This window comes from Canis lupus, chromosome 15 (assembly GCF_048164855.1).
Source record: "Canis lupus baileyi chromosome 15, mCanLup2.hap1, whole genome shotgun sequence".
Taxonomy (NCBI): Eukaryota; Metazoa; Chordata; class Mammalia; order Carnivora; family Canidae; genus Canis; species Canis lupus.
The window spans coordinates 8,928,681-8,954,535 of record NC_132852.1 but is presented as its reverse complement, the minus strand read 5'-3'; the positions used below and the strand labels follow the sequence as shown (position 1 = coordinate 8,954,535).

Below are 25,855 nucleotides of genomic sequence, written 5' to 3'. Positions count from 1 at the left end.
CAAGTATTGGTCAAGTTCAACAGACTCATAGAGCTAGAAGGAACTTTAGTGATCCAGTTAACATTTAGTAGATGCAGGAGTTGTGATAAGCAGCACCAAGTGAGTCTCTAAGGCTTTGATCTAGTTCACATAATCCTGTAAAGATTCTTTTATGATTAACCCAATCTGCCTCTTGGTGAGCAAAATCCATTTCCTCTTGTCCTATCTTCAGGGTATGTAAGTTTGTGGAAACTTTTATCCTTCATTTTTCAGAACTTTAAAAAAATGTGTTTCAGTATAATTGAGGCAATCTTCCTCAACAAACCACTCCAGGACCCATTTTAGTAACTAGTGATTTAGTAGCTAAACGAGTCTGTTGTCTTTTACTTAATAATCTTCCAAACTGCCCTCCTCGAGTTCTTTGCAAAATATGAAAAGTTTTGGCTTCAAGAAAGATAACTTCACTTCTTTGGTTGGTTATTTAAGGAGAAAGCCCCCTAGCGCCCCCACCCAGTGCCCACTATGTCTGTTATATGTTTGCTCATTTTGAATCCTGGTTGTTTCTGAGATCCCCAATCAGATATATTCTGCAATATGTTATAAAATGACATCAAATAATAGTTTGGAGGCAATGGAATTTAGGATAAAAGGATGTAGTTTCTGGAATCAGATATTATAGCTTTGTATTATGGCCGCACCACCTACTGGTCCTGAGGATTCAGGCAAGTTCCTTAAACCCTCTGAGTCTCGTCCCCTCACCTCATGGGTAATAAAAGTGTTGAAAGGATGAACAAATTAACACATGACATTCTTAGAATAGCGCTGGGCTCCCAGTGAGGACACAATAAATGGAAGCCATTCCCCATCTCGGTCATTGTTGAACACGTAGCGTAACATATTCACATGCTTAGGCCCTGTCAGATCACAGCTGCTAGTACATTCCCTAACTGGAAACAAAGCTCTTGCCCCAAAACAGGGCAGATTCAACAACAAATTCCCTCTATTGTAGAGGATCTGACCCCACAACAGGTCCCTCCCTATAAACATCAAGTCTCCCTGGGTAATTTCCATCACTACTCATTTTTCCCCAGATGGTTTCATAATGTAACATAGGGATTATAGAAACATGTACATCCATTTCAAGGACTCTTAGAATTCACTCATTCAGGAGACTCTCTTCCATCTCCTATTTTCATTTTATTTTATTTTACTTTTTTTAATTTATGATAGTCACAGAGAGAGAGAGAGAGGCAGAGACACAGGCAGAGGGAGAAGCAGGCTCCACTCACCGGGAGCCCGATGTGAGATTCGATCCCGGGTCTCCAGGATCACGCCCTGGGCCAAAGGCAGGCGCCGAACTGCTGCGCCACCCAGGGATCCCTCATCTCCCATTTTCAAAAGAAATAATTCACACAAAGCATGTCAATTAGTTTTCCTTATGCTTTTCTCACTCAGTCTGTCATCTTTTTGTTGTAAAGAAGAAGGGCCACCTACCATCACTGAACAGCCTGTGGGCAGCCTGGTGATTCTGGTAAAACTAATTTTCTAAGTCAAAGAATCAAACCTCTGACACCAAGTAGCAGTCATTTTTCCGTTTTCATTTGTCTACACTGTGAGGTACCAAAGCATGTAAGAAAATTATTTTTTAAAGTATTCAAAATGAAAAGAACAGAATTAGTCTAAAATCTAACAACTGGGGACGCCTGGGTGGCTCAGTGGTTCAGCATCTGCTTCGGGTCAGGTCGTGACCCCGGGTCCTGGGATCGAGTCTCACTCACATCGGGCTCCCTGCAGGGAGCCTGCTTCTCCCTCTGCCTGTGTCTCTGCCTCTCTCTCTGTGTCTCTCATGAATAAATGAATAAAATCTTAAAAAAAATAAAATCTAACAACTGTCCACAGTTTAAATTTGAAAATAAAATAAGGGGTCGTATGCATTTCAAATCTTTGTCAACTTAGAATTTTTGTCAGCTTCCTTTTCTCCTTGCCATTGCTCATTTAGTCTGATGACTCCTACGACCTCAAGGCCACCCCTTCCACGCTCTGCAGAGTTGCTTCAAAAGCTGCTATCAGCCTCATTTAGTCCAGGGAATGGGGTACGGAGTAGGGCACCTGTACAAGGTAAGGGGTGGATTTCTTGATTTTGTATTCAAAGTATTTAGCAGAGTTTTAAAATACATATTTTTGCAAATTACAAATGAACACATAAACCTGACATCAAGTCTAAAATCCTTTTCTTTTTAAATTCTTTCCCCAACAAACATATGCAAAAAGGATTATAAATGAATCAAAACAATATATTTTCAACAATTGAAACAATATATTTTGGTTTATCTTAGAAACCAAACAAGTTAAGTTTGGTTTAGAAACAAGTCTTGAACTTAAATCCATATTATTAAAATCTGTATTTAGAATCAAAAGGGGGGGCACCTGGGTAGCTCAGTAGGTTAAAAGTCAGATTCTTGATTTCGGCTCAGGTCGTGATCTCAGACCATGATCTTCATGGGGATCCCGAGAAGGAACCCCAAGTCCTTGGGCTCTGTACTCAGCATGGAGTCCGCTGGGGATTCTTTCTCTCTCCCTCTCCCTTTGCCCCTCCTCCCTACTCCATACCACCTCTTCTTTCTAAATAAATAAGTGAATGAATGGATAGGTGGGTGGATAGATAGATAGATAGATAGATAGATAGATAGATAGATATAGATGATAGATAGATAGAATCAAAAGGAAAATAAACCAGCAACCCTGAGTCCTCTGTGGTGGTTAATTCAAGTGTCAACCTGACTAGCCTAAGGGATGCCCAGATTTGGGGATGCCCATTGTTTCAGGGTGAGTCTGTGAGGATTCTTCTGGAAGAAGTGAGCATGTGACTCAGTAGACTAAGAGCCACAGAGGCAGTATCATCAAATCCATAGAGGACCAAAAAGAACAAACAGGAGGAGGAAGGGCAAAGTCCCTCTCTCTTCCTGCACTGGGATGGGGATGTCCATCCTCTCCTGCTCTCCCACCTCAGAGGTCCTGGTTCTCAGAGGGGACTTACTAATCCCATGGGCTCCCCGGGGTTCTCTGGCTTCAGACTAGTGCTGAGTTATGCCACTGGCTTTCCTGGTTCTCCAGCGTGCGGATGGCATACCGTGGGATTTCCAGCCTCCATAACCATGTGAGTCAATTCCTATAATAAATCCCCTTTTATCTCCATCTATTTATCTGTATCCTTACGGTTCTGTTTGCCTCAAGAACTCTGACTAGTGTATATGCATTTGATGTTTGCATTCCTACGCTTCTCCCTGCGTTCCAGTTACTCACATTATCCCACTACATAGATTTTCTCCAAACGCATTTCGAAAAAGAAGTAAAATAAAATAAAGGAAAGGGTCTTTACTGAATAACTGCTCTACACACACCCACGTTTGCTTTTTTCTGTGCTTAAATTAGCAATTGTGGCTCCCAGAAGAAAGTTCCATCTAGAGGGGAAAAGGTTAGTTTTCCCAATTAGAAGCCACAGGATAGAACTAAGTAAATTAGTTTTATTTTTTTAAGATTTTATTTATTTATTCATGAGAGACACATAGAGAGAGAGAGAGAGAGGCAGAAACACAGGCAGAGGGAGAAGCAGTCTCCCTGCAGGGAGCCCGATGCAGGACTCGATCCTGGGTCTCCAGGGTCACGCCCTGAGCCAAAAGGCTCAACCACTGAGTCACCCCGGGGTCCCAAGTAAATTAGTTTTAAGCCAAGGGGAAGCCATCCGATCTCGATGCCAGCTAAATCAGTTGGCAGCCAGCACACACGAATGTCCTCCCTAACTCTGCCCTGCTCAGTCAGCAACGTATGCCGGTGTTACCTGCTTCAGATAAAATGATCTATGGAGCATAGACGAGGTATATAAAGTATTGCAATGAGTTACAGTAAAAGTCTGTTCCTGTGAAGATGGCTCGAGAGAGATACAGCTGAACCCCTTGACACAGGTAGTCACACACTGCAGCAGCCCCACCCCCGGCCCCCAGCAGTCCCCCGAGCCTGAAGTCACTGGAGCAGTCTAATTTTCTCAAGGTCTTTTTCTTTCTCGGGCCTTCGTGGTCCACCACACATACAGAAGGTCAAGGCAGCATTTTAGGATCTTCCCCTTGACCACAGCTGGAGCTGAGAAAGGGGTGCACAGCAGTGACTACTGTGAAAAACTGGGCTGCTTCCTCCTAATTCGCATGGCTACACACGGGAGGACTCTGGCGATGAGGCTAGTCGCCACCTCCTCAGCCTTTACAGACCACCTGGCTTTCCCTCTCGTTGTTCAGAGATGAAGGAAGTGAGGTGACACGGCCAATTTGTCCCCGTATGCAAATAATCCGAAGAAGATTGAAAAGCTTCATTCTCCTTAACCGTTTTGTTTTATTTCACACACAGCAAATAAAAGGACCAAACAGTTTTTTTTTGTTTGTTTGTTTGGCTTGATGTTGGCCAAGGCTATCATTGAGAGCGTAGAGCCAATCAATGACACCTCTGGCTAAAATTTATGTCTGCGGACTATCCCAAAGGGGCGATTTCTAAAGAATAATATGCAGCCTTCAATTTACTTTATCACAGCTGGATATGAAGTTAAATCCCCGGCTGGAATTTAACCACCCAGAACCGAGCACCAGATGGCTTATCTGTACCTCAACCCGACAGCTGTGTCCTGAAATGCACAGCTGGTCTTCACATTTGAATGACAATATTTAAATGATAACATTATGTAATGCAGAAAAATGTGTTTGGGTAGGATGGGTCTTGAAAACTAGACCGCACAGTTGCTCTTCATAGTGACTGCACAGGCTCCACGGTTAATTCATGTCCCTCCTATTTGCGTTGATGGGTCTTGGCTGGAGAGAAGAGTCCAGTGCCACGTGGAAACAGTCCAGCACCATTGATGGCGCACCGCTGTCTTCCCCTAACGACTCTCCTGGGCACTCACCACGCTAGCGTTTCCCTTCACATAAAAATAAGCACAACAGAGTCTTCATGGTGAAGCTGGAGACTTTCAAAATTTTGTGATAATTGATGGATCCCTCATTCTGCCAACGTGGAGGGGTAGAGAGCAGCTGCTATGGAAATTCTTCCTCGATTTGGGGATTTTAGTATTCATTTCCTAGCTGGGTCACAAGTAGAACAAAATCAATACAAATAGGACAGAAATATAACAAAGACAAGATCAATACCAAAACTCAGCACCTAAAACAAACACACAGACAGACAGACAACCATGAAGGGCAGCTGTCAAGGGGGACGTGTTTGAGGGCTGTTCAGACACGGGTGAACCATCTGACACATTGCGAGTGGGTGGCCAGTGAATGATGGGAGAGGGTTTAAGTGAAAAAAAAAAAAAAACAAAAAACAGAGAGGTCAGTTTTCTGTTTTCACCACCAGCCAAGGTCCCCTGTGCTGCTGCTCAGGCTTGGGGAAGGCCCGCACCGCCCCAGGGCGCCCAGAGGACACCCCGCTGCCCTCATCCTCAGGAGCTGTGTAGACAAGGGAACCCAGGCCCGGGCAGGAGGGGGGCCTCCTGTGTCCTCTCCCTGCTGCTTGCTTCTCAACTGCTGGAGGCGGCGGGGCCTCCACCTGCAACCCGGCCAGACAGGCTGGGCCACAGGGAAGGGGCCTGCTGCTCCAGGCATGGTCCCCAGGGGACCCCAGCCCTAGCACACCCTCCTCCACAGAGCCTCGGGCCCACCGAGGAACAGCGTCCAGGAGCCCCAGAGCCTGCAGATCCCTGGGGGGGGGGGGTCCCACAGGGGCTGCGGGGAAGGCCCCTTGACTCTGGGGGACCATCGGGCCTGCTCCCCTGAGCCCAGCAAGTGGCCGGGGCAGGCAGGCGGGCAGCAGGGGGCAAGGGCAAGGAGCCATCCAGGCGGGGCCTTGCCTCCTCCCAGTGCACAAACCCAAGCCCCATAAGGCTGCAGTCTGCCCTCAACCTCCACCAGCTCACCCTTGGTGGCAGCCCCCGCCCGCAGCAGCCCCCAGCCCCCCCCATCTGCAGCAGCCCCCAGCCCCCCCATCTGCAGCCCCACCCAGCCCCCTATCTGCAGCAGCCCCTGGCCCTCCATTTGCAGCAGCCCCTGGCCCCCCATCTGCAGCAGCCCCTGGCCCCCCATCTGCAGCAGCCCCTGGCCCTCCATCTGCAGCAGCCCCTGGCCCCCCATCTGCAGCAGCCCCTGGCCCCCCATCTGCAGCAGCCTCTGGCCCCCCATCTGCAGCAGCCCCCATCTACAGCAGCCCCCAAACCCCCCCCCCCGCCCCGCCTGCAGCAGCCCCACCCCCGGCCCTCAGCAGTCCCCCAGGATCCCATCTGCAGCAACCCCCCAGCCCCACCTGCAGTAGCCCCCCCAGACCCCCATCTGCAGCACCCCTCCCCACCCTCGGGCTTCCAGGGCTCCATTAGTACTTGAGCTAAGTTCCCAAGGAGCAGGAGTCCGCTTCAGCGCGGATCTCTAAGGCTCGGCACATTCCTGCCGCGCAGTAAGCTACCAGTAGGTATTTTAGAAAAGAAGAAAGTGAGGAAGGAGAAGGGAGTAGAAAGTGGGGGGTTAGGGTGAAGAAGGCAGGGGAGGAGGGAGGGAGGGAGGGAGAAAGGGAGGTAGATGGGGAAAAGGGAGGGAGGGAGGAGGGAGCTAGGAAGAAGTAGGGAAGGGGGTAAAGAAAAAAGAAAGCCAAGCTGCACCTGCAGGGATCCTAAGGCTAAAGCAGCCCAGGCAGTAGGCTTCCCCTCCCACAGTGCAGGTGTGGGTGCAGGTGCAGGTGGGGGTGTGGGGGCATCTGCCCTGCACCCCATCAGCCTGCGGTCATGGATCCCAGCCTCTGTACTTTCCACCTCTTTTGTCCTGACTTCCTCTAAAGGAGCATCTGCCTTCACTGGGAGGTCCAGTCTCTCAAAACCTCCCACTTGCAAGTGTTAGCTCTCTGGCTCTCTCTCTCTCTCTCTCTCTCACACACACACACACACACACACACACACAGGAGGTCTCTCTCTCTCTCTCTCTCTCTGCCACTATCAGCAATACTGACACATTTCCCCTCAAACCAAGTAGACTCCCTCTCCAATCAGGGATCATTCTCACTTTTTACATTATAACTTAGGGGCCCTGAGAGGATTCCGGGGAGAGGCAAGACTGCACCCTCCGGATCCACCAACATCAGGCTACTTGATTTAAGGGGGCTCTTGGTTCGCGCTCCCCAATCCTTCCTGCTCCACTATTGCCATCTTGATGAGACCGCCCATGATGAATCCTCTAAAATCCCTCCCCAATCCCCGGTCACCGATTCCATCTCAACCCTGCTAGAATCTTGGCAGGTGATGTCCACTACTCCCAGAAGAGATCCAGATCATCAGGCAGTAAGTCCCCCAATTTCCTTTAATCTCTGATTCTCAAAAATAACCATCTTTTTATCCCAGAGTGAGAACTGCCCTTTCTTCTCAATCTCCCACTGAGCACCACAGTCATCATTCCGCCGTTGAATGAGGTGTCTTTGATCCTTGAAATCGGAATAAGATTGACTCAAACTCCATATTTACACTCTGCTGAAGTCCAAAGTCCTTCCAAAAGCTTCTAGAAATGTACAAAGGTCTTGAATTCTCGAGGTTGCCTCAGTAGCTGACCTCTCTCTGTATGTGTTATTCCTATTATGTTCTACACCGACCCAGAAGTGACACCTGGACTGCAAAACAAAAAAGGAAAACAAAAAAGTGTGGTTGGGTCTCACTGAAAAGGCCAAGTGACATCATTGAGGTCAAGGAGAGTGAAGCAGTATTCTGCAGGCGGGAGCTGGGAAAGCTTCCCTTTTCCTGCTGAGAAGAGTGGGGTGCTGCTGAGATCAGACCTTCCTCCCAGCCCCTGGCTTGAATGTGGATCTGTCTGGAGCAACAGTAGCTGTCTTGTGACCACAAGGCAATAAATACGTTGTGACATTTCTGAGCTACTGAACCAATGCCAGCAGTTTTACACTTTCTGTTTCGGTGCAAAAAAAAAAAAAAAAAAAAAAAAGTCTTTTTTCTGAAACCACCACATTTTTCTCTTATTTGATACTGCAAGCACTTAAAGCTGCTACAAAATTTTACAATCACAGTGATCATAGCCCTAAACCTATGAATCACAGACTTCAAACACGTATGATCCAAGCCTTTATTACGAGAGCCGTCGGTAAATAGGGCACCTAAACCACCAAGCGCCATCAGGGCTTGGAGATGCAGTGACAGGCTAGTCCCTTCACAGCTGCTTAATCCTGTGCCTGTGAGAAAATGGTAAGGATGGTGGGAGGGCCCAAAGCCCCTGCCTCAGAGCGAGACCTCATGTGTGTGACTCCAGGCCTTCCAACCACCCGACTCCTTGAATTAGCCCTGAATTTGGAGACCTGCCTAACCTCCCAATCTGCGCTGATTCTGTTAGTAACAGACTCCTGGTGATAGACTGAACTCACCTGCTCTCCCACCGGAGCCAGGCCGGAGTCTCAAATTCCTACCGTTCACCTTCACCCAGGATCCAGCATGACACTATTTTCATTGCTAGTCTATAGGATATAGTTTATCTATAGGATAAACTCAGCGTAATGCCTGACAGTTCCAGTCTGAAAAATGATTGGTATAGAAAGACCTACAATTTAAAAGGTGGTAGAAAACAATAAAGTTGTGTCCAGGGGATCCCTGGGTGGCCTAGCGTGATCCTGGAGTCCCGGGATCGAGTCCCCTGTCAGGCTCCCTGCATGGAGCTTGCTTCCCCCTCTGCCTGTGTCTCTGCTTCCCTCTTTCTCTGTGTCTCTCGTGAATAAATGAATAAAATCTTTAAAAATAAATAAATAAATAAATAAATAAATAAATAAATAAAGTTGTGTTCAGTCACAAAGAATTTTATACCTCCATTAAAAATGTTGTGTAAAAAAATAAAATTAAAAAAAAATGATGCTATGTGAGCAGTGAGGGGTTTTCTGGGATGCTCAAAACTTTTTCTTTGTTGGCATAAGCGGTGATTACGTGGGTGTTCATTTTATGCAAAATTCTTTAAGCTGTGTGTTTATGTCTTATGTGCTTTTCCAGATTTATGTTCTATTTCACAACATAAAGGGTCTAAAGCAGTATAAAGAATATTAGTGACGTGCAAAGAGATTAAAGATATCTGAAATAAAAGAGCAGGTCACACACCAACGAATATGACGTCAGGCTCTTTCATCAAACAGATAATCCAACATGTTAAAAGGGAGGCGATCTCCTCTAAGGGCTAACATGCACGGAGACTGCTGACGAGGACGTGTGCTTCCAAACCATGAAAAAATAAACACTAAGTCGCTTGTAAGATCATCTTTCTTTACAAATCTTTATATGAACCACTGGGACGACGAGCTGGATAAATATTCACGGGATACATCTGTTCCCTGGAACGTTTTTCCATTTAAATCATGATCCGCCTAAGACTCATTTTACCCAGTGAGAGTAGTCACAGTAAGTCGTTGTTTTAGAATTTTGCTTTTATTGTTAAATTTCTTCACTAAAATAACCTGCGACACTAGGTCCCAATGTCAGACCAATGCTTGAAGCGGCAGAAAGACGCCACGAAGCTTATCCTGTTGCCCTGGGCCTGCGGTGCGATACTAGATCCCGTTCCTGAAGACAGCGTGACATTACAGTCGTCGTAAAAAGCAGATTACACGATGTAAAAGGATCTACTACATCCCTGTTACGATCATTTTATCATCGCACTGGCCCAGTATCAATATTACAGATTGAAAGTACATCGGATAGAAGCTATTTTGAGAAGAAACCACTTAATAGGCCAACATCCCACTAGGCGGTGTTGGTCCTAGACATCACTAAGATGACTTTTAAAGGTTAAAGAGCCGAAAACAAGTCTGTGACTTGAATCTGCCATCGATTCGACAAACGGTTTCAGGGGCATGCACCAGAAAAGAAAAAAAAAAAAAATTGAGAAAGAAAGAAAACTTTCTGTTTTTGTCTGTAGAATCATAACACTTACTCCTGTCTAATGAAATAGACTCTAATTTCATCCAGGATATATAATCAGGGAGTAAGATCAAGTGTTCCCAGATTAACGGGGAAAGCGGATTCAACTTAGAAACCCGGTGGAAGTGCCACAAATGCTCTAACATTAGCAACCTTCATCACTTACAGTTGGGGAAACTGACAAGAGCAAACGCCAATCAAATAAATAACTTGTATTGAGATAACCCAGGTTCCGTGGGGAGTTCCTGAAAAAGAAATTATTATTTCAATGCCAAGTCACGCTTCCGGCTTTGAACAAGTAGCAAACCGTGGGCATGTTTCGCAAATGGATTTCGCAGCATCAGTGCAAAAGCCGGAGGGGACGGCTTAGATTTTTAAGCCTCAGATTTGAAATACCTAGACTCCCTGCAACCACAGCGTTAAATCCTCTGTGGAACCACAGCTTCAAATGCTATCAGGAGAGACTCAGCTCTTCATCCCTCTGAGACTGATAAATTGAAAGCCACGAGGTTTAGAGAGAATGGAGGGGAGCCTACAGCCTCCTGCACCCCCCCACCCCACCCCACACAGGAAGACTCTGTAACATCCCTTAACCTTCCGTGGGAGGCTGTCCCCTCGGGAAGGCTGCAGGGTGATGTCTTTAAGTCACTCGGAAATCGCACCACCCAGCGATGGGCCAGATGTGTGAACATTGAGCCCAAATCTTAGGCAGCTCAAAGTCGATAGAAAACCTGATTTTTAATTTCCACTTAAGAGAGTCGGGGAAATTCTAAGGATTCACTTTAAAACACATTAAAGGTGTCTGGCCAACTCTTCAGAATTCCCGTAGAAATTTCTGAATCGCAAATTGCTTTTTTTCTGAATCGCAAATTGCTGCTTTGTACAGTTCTGGACCGCCTCTTCCCAGACATCAGCTGATGGATGCTGGGTGGATGCCACTTAAACAAAAGAATTTTATTCAATCTGCCTACTACTCTACCTTTCCCATGTCCTCCCTCATTCACAAAACTTTGTAGGACTAAGAACACTCTTATTTTCTCCGAGTTTCAGAAAAAGGAAGGGGGCGTCGGGAAGACTAGCTGAGTAACCCACGGCTGATAGGTGGTGGTCCTACATCTTGACATCCACGTCTTGAGAATCTCCCTGGGAGTCCATCCACCCAACCGATAAACATCCTACCAAAGAAAACTATGCATGCAGTCTAAATGTAAATAAAAATAACGTGTAACTAATCCTTTCCTCAGTAATGCTACGTATCTCTGCTGGTATGTGGAATGAATGATTTAAGAGAATGAAAAATTGGAGAGGATGCTGGGAAAACCCTGAACCATTTTTTTTTAAGGTCTACCACCTAATTGATCAATTGATGTCTGTCTTCATTTAGAGTTACCTCAAAATAAAGCATAGGCATCCGGTTATATGAAAACCTAAGCGTAACATGAGGGGACTTCCAAGATTAAAACTCAAAGTATTCTCCAAATGTTAGTAAAAGAAAAATTAACCCAGAAGGAACCAGATATCCAGAGTATGTCAACATCTTCAAGGCAGAGCTGCAGACATGACCCTAAGTTTAGGGTAACAGGATAGTGGACCCACTGAGTATTTTAATCGATACTAAAAAACCACTAAATACGTCAGATTCCTTTTCGGGGTAGCATACTAATTATTCTAAATACAAATGCTCTTGGGGAAGCTGACCTATTGACACCTCTGCCTCAGACATTCCCACTATAGTATATATATATACTTAGCCAACACATATATACTACATATAATATATATATATATATATATTTAAATATAATATATATTATATATAAATTATATATAATTTAGCCAACTTCCTGCAACCAACGGATCAGCTGCGTTTCTCGGTTAAGAATTTTGAGTTCAAGTGGGGAGAGAGTAGTACTGGGGAAAAGGGTGGACTTAGTGGAGGTAACAAAGCTCAGGCTCTTTCAGCCAGAAGAAACACAAATGACTTCATTACAAGGAGGAGCTGCAAGGGAGCATTTTTCATGACACGTCCTTGCACAAGTCATGTCCTGACTCCTGATGTAGCAAAAATACTAAGGCTTGCTTCAGGGGCTAATGAAAATTAAGTGGATGCACAGTACATGTTTTCCTTCCTTTCTTATCCCGTTCTACCCCCTTTCATTTTATTATTTTATTTATTTTAATTACAGATTTTGTTTATTTGTCCATGAGAGGCACACAGAGAGAGACAGAGACACAGGCAGAGGGAGAGGAAGGCTCCATGCAGGGAGCCCGACACAGGACTCGATCCTGGGACCCAGGATCACGCCCTGGGCCCAAGGCAGACACTCAGGCACTGAGCCACCCAGGCGTCCCTCACCCCCTCTTTTAATTTCACATGGCATTACCTCATCCCGATTATACCAGCACAGGTGACTTGTCCCTCCTCCCAAATCCCCAATTTGTGACCTTTTCTTCACTTGCACCCACCGTCGTCCTGCCTTGGGATGCTTCTTCCAGGCTATCCTGACGCTGTTGAAACTGCATCTTTGATTTCATAGCAAAGAAGCCTTGAAGATTTTGAAAAACCTCACAACTCCCACCAGGTTAATATTTTAATAAGAGTCAAGGTAAACGTGTAAATGCTTGGCAACAGGATGTGCTCATGCGGCTTCCCTTGGCAACGAGCCCCAAGGGATTACTGGCTCCCACTGTGCCTACACCCCCCAACCCTCAAAACGCGCATCCCCACCATGCCTGCTGCTAGAAACAGGCAAAGGGTCTAAATATGAAGCTGTTTACGCCATGGCCTATGTCACCAAGGCCAGAGTTCATGACAGCCTGGGCTCTCCCAGAAACAACCTTAAACCGGGCCATCGGGAATGTCACGAGCAGCACCGGGTAACCCGCTGAGGGTCCCCTGCCCACTCAGGGAGGAAAGCAACCTTGGAGTTGTTGACCCGCCCCTTCGCCTACTCTGATTTTCCTCGCTGCCCACCCCCCCACCCCCGTATCTCCCCGTAGAAAGCTCTGATTTGGTCCAGCTCCTCGGGGCCCCCTTCATCCTCTAGATCGGATGCCGCCCCATTTGAATCAAGTTTTGTCAAACGAACTCAGATTTTTCAACATGCCTCAGTTTATCTTTTAACAGCTTTGGGGCCAGAAGAGACAAGGGAAGGGGGAACAAGGAACCCTGTGAGTACCTGTGAGTGCCTTGAGCTCGGATGCTGTCCTGCAGCCTCTGGAGGTGCTGGGTGCTGGGGGGTGTGGGTGGGGGGGTCCTGTTCCAACAGCAGCTTTTGCATTAGGAGCTCTCAGAGTTCATTTGAGAGTTTATCTTTCCTGGTCAGGTCTGACTTGGAAACCAGGCTGGGTCCTAACCTGGCCGTAGGGGGCCTGGCTTCGGCTTAAGCTGGACTGGGTCCAGCGTGAGGCCTTGGGTGAATAAAATTGTGTTTTACGGCTGCACAAGCAGATTCAGCTTGCCGAAAATAACCTTGAATCGCAGCAGCTGCTGCGGAGAACTTTAAACCACTTTAGGTGACCTCATCCATTCGGGAGCTGCCCGAGAATAAAGGGGGTCTTGGCGAAGCACTATCCTAAATGGGGAGGGAAGATCATTTTTCCTCATCTAGAGTTTCTGGGGACCAGGGGGAGACCAGCTAGGACACCTCACTCCCTCTGCAGCCTTCAGCCAGAACCCTGGGGAAACTGGGAGAAGCTGGCAAAGGGCAGGAATTCTTAGCAAGGTCAGCTGGCTTTCCCAGGCCCCACCTGTGGTGTCTGGTGGAGAGATGATGAAGGTAAAATGCTGCTTCGCCCCTTCCTCTCCAAATTCAGGTTGCCAGGCCAAAAAAGCATTTCAAGAATTAGATCTTTGCATTGTGACCCAGGGACTTGCTTTTAGGTGCCCGCTGGCAGCCAGTCCTCTCTCTCCAGGGTACAGCTGCCTTCTTGTTTGTCTCATTTTGTGTCTTGAGAACTTGGCTTGGCACCTGTCAGGTTTGGGCCCCAAAGACACGGCTGTGCACAAATGCCAACTGCGCCCCATTTGCGCCTGGGGTCCTACTGGCTGTTGCCCGCTCTCAGGAAAACTGTCTTTCCTTCCCGTTGGTTATCCTTGAGAGTGGCTCTGGGTCTTGGGAGGGTGACTTTTGCACCATTTTTGAGGATGCCCCTCACATCTAGAGGGCTGTTCAATAGGGTCAGGAGCATCGACTGTCAGGGGAAGCCTGGCCAGATACTCTAAAGGGTTGTTTTACCTGCAGCTCCACCCCCAGAGGGTGGCCAAGGTGCAAACTGACCATCAGAGCTCCACAGGACGCCTTTAGGCCTTCGCCCTAAGCTGAAATGAAGCATGCACCCGGAAAGCAAATCATTCTGAAGCCTTTGTGAGAAGGATTCACTAAAACACTGCAGATGTGCAGCGCTAAGAACACAGGGACCTTTCCTTTCCCGTCTCCCTGGAAGAGTGTCCCTAATACAAAGATGCAAATTGAGGGGAACAGAGCTGAGTGGGTGAGTCAGCCACGCAAAGTCCCCAGGATGCAGCCCAGTCCCTGAGGAACTGAGCACAGCTGCACCCTCCTACACTCCAAACACGTCTTTACCAGCAATGCGGCTCCAGGGACAATTCAGAGGCGCCACCTATTATTTTGCATCAATTCCCCCCCCCAAACCTCCCCTATTAGTTAAAAAGATGGGAGTAGACGTTTTCCACAATGTATTGGAGAGGTTACTTACTTAAAAATGAGCGAAATAAGTCAAAATAAGTTAAAAACAAATATACTTAAAAATCATTGTCGAGATCTTTACTATTGGTCAGTGTACCTTTTAGCCACGTGAAGGCTCCACCCCACCTTGTCCACACAGGTGGTCAGCTCGGAGAGGGGTGGGGGCGCGGGAAGGCGGGGACCTCTGCGACCTTGCCTGGAGCCCCGGGAGCCCCGGGAGGTGCGCCCCAGGGAGCGCTGCCCCGCGGCGCCTCTTCTTTAGCATGAGAGCTCGAGAGCGCGTCCTGCAGAAACGCTGGGCTCTTAGCGGGCCTGCCTCCCCCCCCGTACGCCCCCCATCCCGGATCCCCGAGGCCAGGGGTCCCGGGGCTCAGCCTCCCCCTACGCCCCCCGCAGCCCGGATCCCCGAGGCCAGGGGTCCCGGGGCTCAGCCTCCCCCTACTCCCCCCCCATCCCGGATGCCCGAGGCCAAGGTCCCGGGGCTCAGCCTCCCCCTACGCCCCCCCATCCCGGATCCCCGAGGCCAGGGGTCCCGGGGCTCAGCCTCCCCCTACGCCCCCCCATCCCGGATGCCCGAGGCCAAGGTCCCGGGGCTCAGCCTCCCCCTACGCCCCCCCATCCCGGATGCCCGAGGCCAGGGGTCCCGGGGCTCAGCCTCCCCCTAGGCCCCACCATCCCGGATGCCGGAGGCCAAGGGTCCCGGGGCTCAGCCTCCCCCTACGCCCCCCCCATCCCGGATGCCCGAGGCCAAGGGTCCCGGGGCTCAGCCTCCCCCTACGCCCCACCATCCCGGATGCCGGAGGCCAGGGGTCCCGGGGCTCAGCCTCCCCCTACGCCCCCCCATCCCGGATCCCCGAGGCCAGGGGTCCCGGGGCTCAGCCTCCCCCTACGCCCCCCGCAGCCCGGATCCCCGAGGCCAGGGGTCCCGGGGCTCAGCCTCCCCCTACGCCCCCCCATCCCGGATCCCCGAGGCCAGGGGTCCCGGGGCTCAGCCTCCCCCTACGCCCCCCCATCCCGGATGCACCTGCCCAGGTGTCCACCTCAACTTTGCACTTAAAGGACCGTAAGCGAAAGGCAAAGGGAAATGTCCCCGGGCTCGTGCAACCCGGGCTGCATCATTTCTCATTTCTCGGCTCAGTGCGCCCTGCACAGCCGGGGAAGCAGTCATTCCGGTACCGTTACAGACCCGCAAACACCCGCGCAGGACCCCGCAGCGCCCGGGCGGCCGCCCTGAGCGCCCCCAGGCCGCCCGCCCCGCCCCGCCCCGCGGAGGCAGGTCTCGCGAGAGCAGCGGGAGCGCGGCCCGCGCCGCAGGGAGCCGCCGGCGGGGCGGGGCGAGGATCGGGGGGATCGCGGGGGCGCGGGGATCGCGGGGATCGCGGGGGATCGCGGGGGATCGCGGGGATCGCGGGGCGCGGGGGGGCCCCGAGGCTGCTCCGCGGGCGCGCGGCCATGGCCCGGAGGAGCGGCCTGACGCTGCTGCTGCTGCTGCTGCCGCCGCTCGTGCTGGGCCGCGGGCCGCTGCCGCTCGTCCTCAACACCTGGCCCTTTAGGAACGCGACCGAAGCAGGTGCGGGCGGCGGGCGGGGCTGCGCGGGGGCCGGGGCTGCGGGGCTGGGGCGACCCTCCCGCCGGGGCTCCGGGGGCTGCGGGGGCCCCTGCTCGGCTCGCCCGCGCCCCCCGCCCGCACGCGGCGGCCCACCTGCAGCAGCTCCGGCCTCGGTGCGAGACTCCTGGGGGCGCGCCCGGGGTGCCCTGACCTCCGACCTGGGGGCCGCCCCTGTGGGCCTCTCCACCCCGTGACCTGGGGGGGGCCCCTGTGGACCTCTCCACCCCGTCACCTGGGGGGGTCGCCCCTGTGGACCTCTCCACCCCGTCACCCGGGGGGGTCGCCCCTGTGGACCTCTCCACCCCGTCACCCGGGGGGGTCGCCCCTGTGGACCTCTCCACCCCGTCACCCGGGGGGGGCCCCTGTAGACCCAGGAGTGACACTTAGAAATGACCAGTAAGAGCACCTTCCCTTCAAAGAATTCACCCTTTATGAAGGAAGACACTGACCACCAAAGATGTTTTTTTTTTTTTTTTCTTTTTTCCTTCTCAGTGTCTGGGGCTCACAGTGCAAAGTAGTGCAAACAGCAGGGCCCCCGGAGCCCAAATCCTGGCTCTGCTGCCCATCAGCCGCGGGACCCTGGGCATGTCTAGAGCTTCCTTGGCTTCTCCAGGGCTGCCTTCTCCTCTTTATTTATTTTAAACACTTTATTTATTCATGACAGAGAAAGAGAGGGGCAGAGGGAGAAGCAGGCTCCATGCAGGGACCCAGATGTGGGACTCGATCCTGGGGATCAAGCCCTGGGCCCAAGGCAGGCGCTAAACCATTGAGCCACCCAGGGACCCCCTGCCTCTTCCTATTTAAAATGAGGGTAACAACTGTCTAGTACTTACCTGCGCCGCTGTTGTGCCGATTAGTGGATGAGGCCCAGGTTGTCCTGAATTGCTGTTAGGGTTTGGTGGTTGACACTCGTGATTCGTGTTGCGTCAACCAAAGCGCTAGGCGTACCTAGTACTGGTTGTATCTTTTATGACCTAATGATGCAGGAGAAGTTTATAGGATTATGATTCAATGAATGTTCATTTTTAAATGCCCTTTAGAGGCCTCACTTAGAAAATGGAAGGAGAGGCCTTTCTACGCAGCGTAGAAATACTCCAAGTAGAAAACATACAGGAGGCAGAGTCTTCACATCCTTCACAGTAAACAGTTGCATTATGTGATTTCTGTCTACATCCTTCCTCAGTAGCGCTTCATCAACTAAAATTCTATTTAACGTAGAGTTAAGTGAAAAAAAAAATTTGGGGGGGATATGAGTTCTCAAAACGTTTCTGCTCTGTTGCCTTTGGCACTGAAAAAAAAAAAAAAAAATCAATGTATGAACAAGCCCTGCTGGGATCTGGTTCACAGCGTGGAGGACTCTGGCATCGGGAGGCGGTCCCCTGGATGCCGTGGAGCAGGGCTGTGCCACCTGCGAGAGGGAGCAGTGCGATGGCACCGTGGGCTTTGGAGGGAGTCCCGACGAGCTTGGAGAAACCACGCTGGATGCCATGATCATGGACGGGTAGGAGCTCAGCCCCCCACGCGGGTGACACTGATCAGCCTTCTACTGGGAGCCGGGTAGAGGAATCGGGACGTTTTGTCAGGTCAGAACCCCCTAGCCTGTTGTACCTGGACCTTTCCAAACCCCAGGGGCCTCCCTCTCTATTAAGAGAAAATCATCGTAATAATAGAAATATTACATGGGGGTGAGGGGCGCCTGGGGGGCTCAGTCGGGAAGCCTCTGCCTCTGGCTCACGATCCTGGGGTCCTGGGATCGAGCCCCATATCAGGCTCCCTGCTCAGTGGGGCGTCAGCTTCTCCCTCTCCCTCTGCCGCCCCCCCACTGGTCACGCTCTGTGTGTGTGTGTGTGTGTGTGTCTTGCTCACTCAGATAAATTAACTAATTAAATCTTTAAAAAGAAAAATGCATCGTCACATGGAAGCAGGTACTCTGCTTGCCCAGAGTCCCAGAGGTGCTACGAAAATATGTCCCTGGCCAGGTAAAGCATCATTTACCTGCCATCCGCATAGGCTGTGCTTTGCATGACCCGAAGCCTTCACACCAAACCCCTCGTGGAAGCCACGCTTAAAATGCGCCACGAGAAACAGGATGGAGGTGCTGCTGGAGTACGTGGTACATTGATGCGCTGTGTGTTCCTTAATTTGTCTGGTTGTGGGAATTTGTGTGAACCTTACGGATGTGCTGTCCTGTTTACGTCAAGACGGTCGAGTTTACCCTACAAACCATTGCTTGGAGTAAACCAATATTGTTTCTATCTTAAAAGTACCCCAATAAATCGAACCCTACTTCTTTTCTTGCAGCACTACCATGAACGTAGGAGCAGTAGGAGATCTCAGACGAATTAAGAACGCTATCGGTGTGGCACGGAAAGTACTGGAACATACAGCGCACACGCTTTTAGTGGGAGAGTCAGGTATATTTTGACTACACCGAAGCTTTAACTAATCCTTTGTCTGTATTCTTCATGGTGCAAAAGATAGAACAGATAAAAGCTGACCTATGTCCAAATTCCAGCTGTTTTACTTAATATCTGTTTTCTGGCAGGTAAGTTACTTCTAAATTCACACTTTTTTCATCTTTAAAATAGGATTTAAAAAAAAAACTGGTTTATTCTCAATAGATAGGTAATTGCTGGATGGAAAAATGAGTCAACAGCATTGCTCTCCCTGAATTCGCTCTGTCAGTGGAAGACCAAGGAGCATTCTTCCTTCAGAAGATGGGCACCAGAGTAGTTTTGCTGGAACGTCTTCCTAGTTGTATGCAAAAAATCATACAGTGATCCATAATCAAAAATGCTTTTTAATGATGACTTAGGTTAACAACTCCACGCGTAGGCATCCTTCAGTTTCGCCAGAAGACATAATTAAAAACTGCCCAAGAAGCAAAAGGATCTGTTAGTCACACGTGGAGCCCAGTTGGCCCTTGGTTTGGTCTTCCAACGCTGGGCGCCGCACCCTGGTTAGGACAGTAAGATTCTTGGTGGGTGAGAGGGGTGTTTTTCTTTTGTGATGGACACGAAGGGAAGGGAGATGGAGGAGGATGGAAAGGAGAACTGTCACAGTATACACCCTCGGGTCTCAAGCAGATCAGGTTTAGGAAGGACGCGTGGCAGTTGGTGTCCTGAAAACGGCCGATGTCTGAATGTTCCTCTCAGTCTCCGTGGGCCCCCGGGGTGGTGAACCCGCCTTGAGAGACCGCTGACCAAGGACGCGGCCTCTACAAGTGTTTTATGTAGAAGGCAGTGCTTAACTGAATCACAGTTTTCTTTTCTTCCTAATCTCCAGCCACCAAGTTTGCTGAAAGTATGGGATTCATCAGCGAGGATTTATCTACCAGTGCTTCTCGAGCGCTTCATTCCGATTGGCTCGCTCGGAATTGCCAGCCAAATTACTGGAGGGTATGTAGACGTAATTTTTAAAAGTAAATCACTAGGGGACCTGGGTGGCTCAGTGGCTGAGCGTCTGCCTTTGGCTCAGGGCGTGATCCTGGGGTCCTGGGATCGAGTCCCGCATTGGGCTCCCCATAGGGAGCCCACCTTTCTCTCTTTGCCTGTGTCTCTGCCTGTCTGTCTCTCATTTATTTATTCATGAGAGGGGTCTCTCATGAATAAATAAATAAAATCTTTAAAAAAGAAAGAAAGAAAAAGTGTGTAAAAGTAAACCACTAGAAAATATGAAGTGACACCCGTCTGCGCTTTCTTGTCTTCTGTTGGCTCAAGAGCTGGTTAGCACCCTGGTTGTACTGGAGGAGCAATGGCTTGACTCTGGGCACAATGTTCGCAGAAGCTCCTTAACTGCTCCTCGGGCTTGTAGGGGGTGGAAAACTGGCTCCTGGCAGCAGTTCTCAAACTGTGGCAGCCCTGCTGTGGGCAACAGGAGATGGCCTCGGTCAGAACTGCTCTGCTCAGATTTCTTTGCAACAAAAAGTTCCACGTCTAAAAAAGTCAAAGTTTGGAAACCATTTTTCTAAAAGATGTCTTACATTTTACCCGTGTGACGTATACCCAGTACGTTGCCCTTGTGTGACGGCATCTGTACTATCAGGTGGCTGGTGTGTTCATGGTGGGATCATTTATCTTTAAATCATTGGGACTCTCAGTGCAAGTCAGTTTGTCTTTGCCATCCAGAACCCTTCTGTGGCTACCGTGGTCTCTCCTCTGTTTCTTCCACCTGCATCCTAATTACCTTTGAGTAACCAACGCGTCTCTAGGGTTAGCATTTGAAAGAGGCTAGTATACAAAACTGGGTCAGGGCAGGTACCAAATACAGGAATGAGTGAGACATGAGTGGTAGGTTTCTTGATTAAATACCAATCCATATACACAACCTAAATTCATGAATTTGAATGATCTTCTTGTGTCTTTAAATCCATAGAGGACTCCGAGGTTCCAACTCAGAATATGTTCACATGAACCTAGCTTTGAAATAAAGAGGGTTTTAAAATGGATTTTGCTTTAAATCTCAGAATTCTTCGTTGGCCAGAGCACAAATTGCAAAATTTAAAGGTCAGGCTGGGTGCCTAATTCCTTTGAGGCTTAGGATCTAATACAAAAATCTTCATTTAGAACTGCCATTGTGTGGAGAGCTTTAGCCATGCAGAGAGAGAAAAAAATCGGGGGTCTTTTCCAGACAATGTGGATATATCTCTCCTATATTATGTAATTCTGAGACTAGACTAAGCATTAAATAAAATTATATCCATCTGTTCACATAAGACTTAGCTAATCTTTGGTTTTTAATTTATATCTTTCAGTTCCCAGACATCCCTTGGGTTTCTCGCTGTTTAGTCATTGTATGTAACTACTTACCAATTTCTCAAACGAATCTTTCTAAAAACTAAAACTTAGATCTTGTTCACAGAATGTTGTACCAGATGCTTCAAAATACTGTGGACCTTACAAACCACCTGGTTTCTTAAAGCAAGAAGGATCTACCTATAAAGAAACAGGAAATAATTATGGTCATGATACAATTGGTAATTTGCGTTTTATATGATTTTTTATGGTTAAAAAATTAATTTCAGCCATTTCAGCCATTGCTGTTCTGTAGTTCTTAACTTCTTCATCCCCATTTATGTGCCAGAAAGTGACTTTAACTGTTTTCACTGCCAAGTAAAGCCATATGTGGGTAGGTGTACACACACACGCACATTCTTTCCATTGTATCTATATACTTTTAGGTAAATTACACAAGGCCCCTAAAATCTAGTGATTAGTCACTTGTAGATTTTTAAATCTTTGATATGTAGGGTTTTTTTTAAGTTTTTGTTATTCACTTATGTAAGTAATCTCTACGCCAACATAGGGCTTGAATTCACAATCCCTGGATTAAGAGTTGCGCGCTCTTCCAACCAAGCCAGCAAGGCACCCGTATTTGATATGTAGTTCTGTGATAATTTTATATTGTTTACCACATTCGAGGTGTCATGTTGAAATTTTCCATTATTCTATATCAAATGACTTTCTCTGAAATTGCCTCTGAAAGGTAACTGAGCAATTGGAAGGGTAAGGCTATGGAAAGTCTACCAAAAGATGCTCTGACACTGGGTTCTGAAACATCAGAAATTAGGCAAGTGGTATAATTTTTAGTATTCCTTAGCTTCTTATTTTCTTCTCCCTGAAATTATTGAATGAGGATATTTATATTACCAACTGCTCAATTATTTTGTATACATTGGAAATAAACCTCAGAGCTGGTACCTACAATGATTTTTTTTTTTTTTCCATTTCTAGGCATGGTTGTAGTCCATAAGATGGGACATACGGCTGCTGGTACATCTACAAATGGTTTAAAATTCAAAATACATGGGTTAGTGTTTCTCAAAGACCAGATCTCAAAAATATTCATCGGGTATAAACCAGTGTGTGCAAGGTGCTAACGAGAGGTGCAAAATGTCACGCAACCTCACCCTCACAGCCGAGGTAAATAAAGGCATTGCAGCCAGTGGTTCGGAGCTAAGGAAAGCAGTGGTGGCCTGAGTAAGTGGGGCAGTCGGTTGGAGAGGCCAGCGGAGAGATGCTGGGGTGCTGAGCTCGAGCCTCAGGAAGAAAAGGGAGCCTCCGGGACAAGGAGGTGCAGGGGGAGTGCATGCTCGGGTTCAGAGCTCCACTGGCTGGAGGAGAAATCGCCTGTATGTCAGGTGCTGGACCAAGCTGGGGAGTGGAGGGGACTGGCCACATTGCAAGGGGCCCTGAGTCAGCTTAAGGATTTCTGGGTCTTATCATAAAGTTGTAGGAAACCACTGAAGGTTTATTACAAGGAAGAACCTTGGTAAAATTTCGGCACATGAGATGGAAAGCAGGAATAGATTGTAGCTGGGGAGATCCAGTTTGAACCCTACTGAGACAATCCAGAAACCCAATGACAAAGGATGGCCGTAAAGTCCCTGTACATCCGTGCTGTCTGGACCTCTAACCAGCTGGTACCTAATTCTCAAATCATTAGCTGAGGTTCCTGAAACCCTTATCGAGAAATTAATGAAAATCTTGGCTCTCTGTGTTCTGATGAAGAATTCACCCAAAACGATCCTCCGTGGCCAGGGAGGAGTAACCCCCACTGTTGAAGCATCTCATAAAAGTACTATCTAGCCTTCGCACTTGATTTCCTGGCCTGACTGTGCCGTGCCCTCCCTAAGCCGAGTAGGAGACTCGCCAGTCCCCGGAGCCGGCGCCTACGCGGATGACACGGCGGGAGCAGCGGCAGCCACCGGAGATGGGGATATACTGATGCGCTTTCTGCCAAGGTGCGACTTCTCCCCTTTGTGACCCGTAGAGAGCCTTGGAGGAGAAGGCATCTGGCAAGACAGAAAACAAGTGTTTGTGCCATGCCGTCCGATGTCGTGTGTACAAGAGCTTTCTAGAAAGTCTGCTTCCATACCCTTCACCTCTATCATTTTTGATGATGATCATTTAAGCCATCATCACCCCCGAAATAGGATATTTCTTGCTTGACTTCCCAGACGAGAATACTCAGGATGCACTTAAATAATTTATGTAAGGCCACTGAGGAAAGGAACTGTGGTAATTGATGATAAAAGTAGGCCACGTAGTCACGGTGTACGATTAATTACTGAGAGATGATGGTTACACCTGCATGTCTTGCACATGCCCGCTATTTCCCCCATTAATTGTAGCCCCGTTTCTTGTTGAAACATAACCTCTATTTTTAATGACTTCTGGCTGTTATTACGAGTAACAGTTACTCAGCCAGAGCCAGAAATAACACTCCTCACTTGAAATGAAGGTGTGGGTGAGTTGAAAAGATAGACCTCGCATCAAGGTTGTATCAAACGTGGCAATTTTGATGGTTTGGGGTTTCTAACTTCACGTAACAAACTTGGACTTTGTTTACTCTGGGATACTAAAGCTCCGCTTCTGTTTAAATCAGCTACCAAGCTGTAGAGTATATGAGACAAGGAGAAGATCCAACCGTAGCTTGCCAGAAAGTGATTTCCCGAATTCAGAAGTATTTTCCAAACTTCTTTGGGGCTGTGATTTGTGCCAATGTGACTGGAAGTTATGGTGAGTTTTATTTGGAAGCCGCATTTGCGTGAACTTGTAAATGTTGTTGAAAACATACCCTTTAAAATATTGTGGTGTGTTTTGCTCTATGCAATGGAAACAGGGACTATATCGAGTCGGCCCTAGGGACTTGTTAAACATTGATCCGTCGGGACCTCCCCCTCCCCTTTCCCCCCAAGTGCATAAATACACCTAACACCTCTCCTCTGGCCACGTGCCTGTGCTCATGACCCAGTCTTTGGCTTGTGGTTCTTATCTCTGACTTGGGTCCCTGGTGAAGTGTAGCTTCAGCCCCAGGACTTGCTGACATGGGCTACTCTGGTCCGGTGCTTTTATTAATTAGGGGTTGGCAGGCACAGAGGATCTTTCCTACTTCCTTTCCAGTCATCCTGTTAACGACTCAGTCATTTAGATCTTCTTGGGGCTTCACGGTACAAGACGTATTGCTAATTAGTAAACCAAAGAAGTTGCCAGAATTATTTTTGCAGCGCATCTGAGGCTCGTCCTTATGAGCCTATCACAGTTTCAAAGTGTTTCAAGATCAACCGCTGCTGCTTCTCATTAGTGACTTTTCAGATGGGGAAGATAGACAGCTTACTGATCAATATGACTTATTAGGTTAGACTGCTTATTACTGTCCTTTGATCTTTTACTTCCCACAGTTCTGTATTTGAAAAACCTGTTTGAGGAATTCCTTATTCTTTTCTAAGTACTGAGACACCGAAGTCAATAAAAGTTATGGGGTGGGGAGGGGAGGCTTTATGTTTAAAATAAGTCAGTTTGATTGATTCCGTCTTAAGAAATAAACCTTAGAACTAGGCTCAAAGTTGGATTTAAGAAGATGTAAAAATGACAATTATATAATTGTAGATGACTTTAAAATTGACTGGTTCTTTAAGGTAACGGCAGTAGAAGGGGACGTGCAGGTGTTTGGACAGGGGAAGAAACCTCCTATTGCCATGGATGGCTGGGGCAGCAGGAAACCGCTTCAGCAAGGAGAACTGGATCAGACACAGAGTATTGATTTGAGAGAGAGCGATAGAGAAGGGGGGAGAGGGAGGGGCAGAGGGAGAAACAGGCTCCCCACTGAGCAGGGACCCTGAGATCATGACCTGAGCCAAAGGCAGACGCTGCACCGACTGAGCCACGCAGGCGCCCCATGGGAAATAAAGTTTTTAGCCCTCGCCTACATTATTTTTACTAAGAAAAGGGTATGAAAACAGTAAAAATAATAGTAGCACAGACCACATATGTGTATAGCAGCAAATCAGCCTGTATTGGGAGGTTCAAAGAAATGCCTCTCCTGTCGTGGCCGGTCAGCGTGGCAGCTCGAAGAGTGCTGCCCTGTGGCTCAGTTAACTCCGGGCCAGGGACAGCCAGCAGCAAGGCGAGGAAGCCGTGTCTATACGGGTCACATATATGTGCATTCTCTGTTTACCCAGACAACCTAACCTCCTCTTTCTCGGCCCCCAGGTGCTGCTTGCGGTAAACTTCCAACATTTACTCAGTTTAGCTTCATGGTTTATAATTCTCTAAGAAATCAGCCAACTGAAGAAAAAGTAGAGTGCATCTAATCCTTTCCATCAGCATCTGTATTTCAAGAGGAAAGAAACAAAGGCTGGAAAGGTGACTCACTGTCGTCACACCGTAGGCCTCACGTATTCATCCTTCTTTGTGTAAAAGAAGAAGCGCAAAAATAAACGTGTGCTGGAGTAGCACTTTCCCTTTCTGTATCAGACATGGTTTTTATGATCTTTTTTTTTAAGCTTTGCATATTCCATGAATATGTATGTGTGTATTCTGTATATGTTTAAATCTTAAGTGATATTTGGATTTCTGCTCAGTGTTTCAAGACATTGCTACTTTGGGGATCTATTTCCATAGTGATGTATTAAGGACAGAGGAAAGAATGTGTATTTGGATACTTAAAATAATTACAGTGTCCAAGTCTTTCAGACCCAAAGAACAAAATAGCGATGAGTCACAGCATGATTAGTCCTGATTCCATTTCATTACCTTCCACTGTCGGGTCTCTTACCACTGATTATCACTTTTACATAAT

The 25,855-nt window shown here is 48.2% G+C and overlaps 1 protein-coding gene and 1 long non-coding RNA gene across 3 annotated transcripts; one reads left to right on the top strand and one right to left on the bottom strand.

The window, feature by feature from the left end:
• Positions 1–1,884: 1,884 nt before the first annotated feature.
• On the bottom strand, positions 1,885–15,918 carry LOC140604620 (uncharacterized). 2 transcript variants are annotated; one of them, XR_012007439.1, is made up of 3 exons: positions 15,689–15,918; positions 14,762–14,948; positions 1,885–5,102 (listed from the first exon to the last, which is right to left on the bottom strand). It is a non-coding gene; the product is annotated as an uncharacterized lncRNA (long non-coding RNA). The 2 variants fall into 2 exon arrangements; XR_012007438.1 differs by lacking the exon at positions 1,885–5,102 and adding an exon at positions 7,345–7,662.
• Positions 15,919–16,076: 158 nt separating this feature from the next.
• On the top strand, positions 16,077–25,531 carry AGA (aspartylglucosaminidase). The gene is made up of 9 exons (XM_072775879.1): positions 16,077–16,234; positions 17,621–17,774; positions 18,575–18,687; positions 19,559–19,671; positions 21,134–21,248; positions 22,006–22,081; positions 22,908–23,015; positions 23,660–23,793; positions 25,267–25,531. The coding sequence occupies exons 1-9, from the start codon at positions 16,117–16,119 to the stop codon at positions 25,365–25,367; spliced, it is 1,032 nt and encodes a 343-aa protein (XP_072631980.1). The 5' UTR covers positions 16,077–16,116; the 3' UTR covers positions 25,368–25,531.
• Positions 25,532–25,855: the final 324 nt, after the last annotated feature.

Excerpts from the sequence above, each read along its gene's own strand:
- AGA (XM_072775879.1), top strand. The coding sequence starts at position 16,117 with ATGGCCCGGAGGAGCGGCCTGACGCTGCTGCTGCTGCTGCTGCCGCCG. Across the intron at positions 16,235-17,620 it reads TAGGAACGCGACCGAAGCAG|CGTGGAGGACTCTGGCATCG; the intron begins GTGCGGGCGGCG and ends TCTGGTTCACAG. Across the intron at positions 21,249-22,005 it reads TTATGGTCATGATACAATTG|GCATGGTTGTAGTCCATAAG; the intron begins GTAATTTGCGTT and ends TTCCATTTCTAG.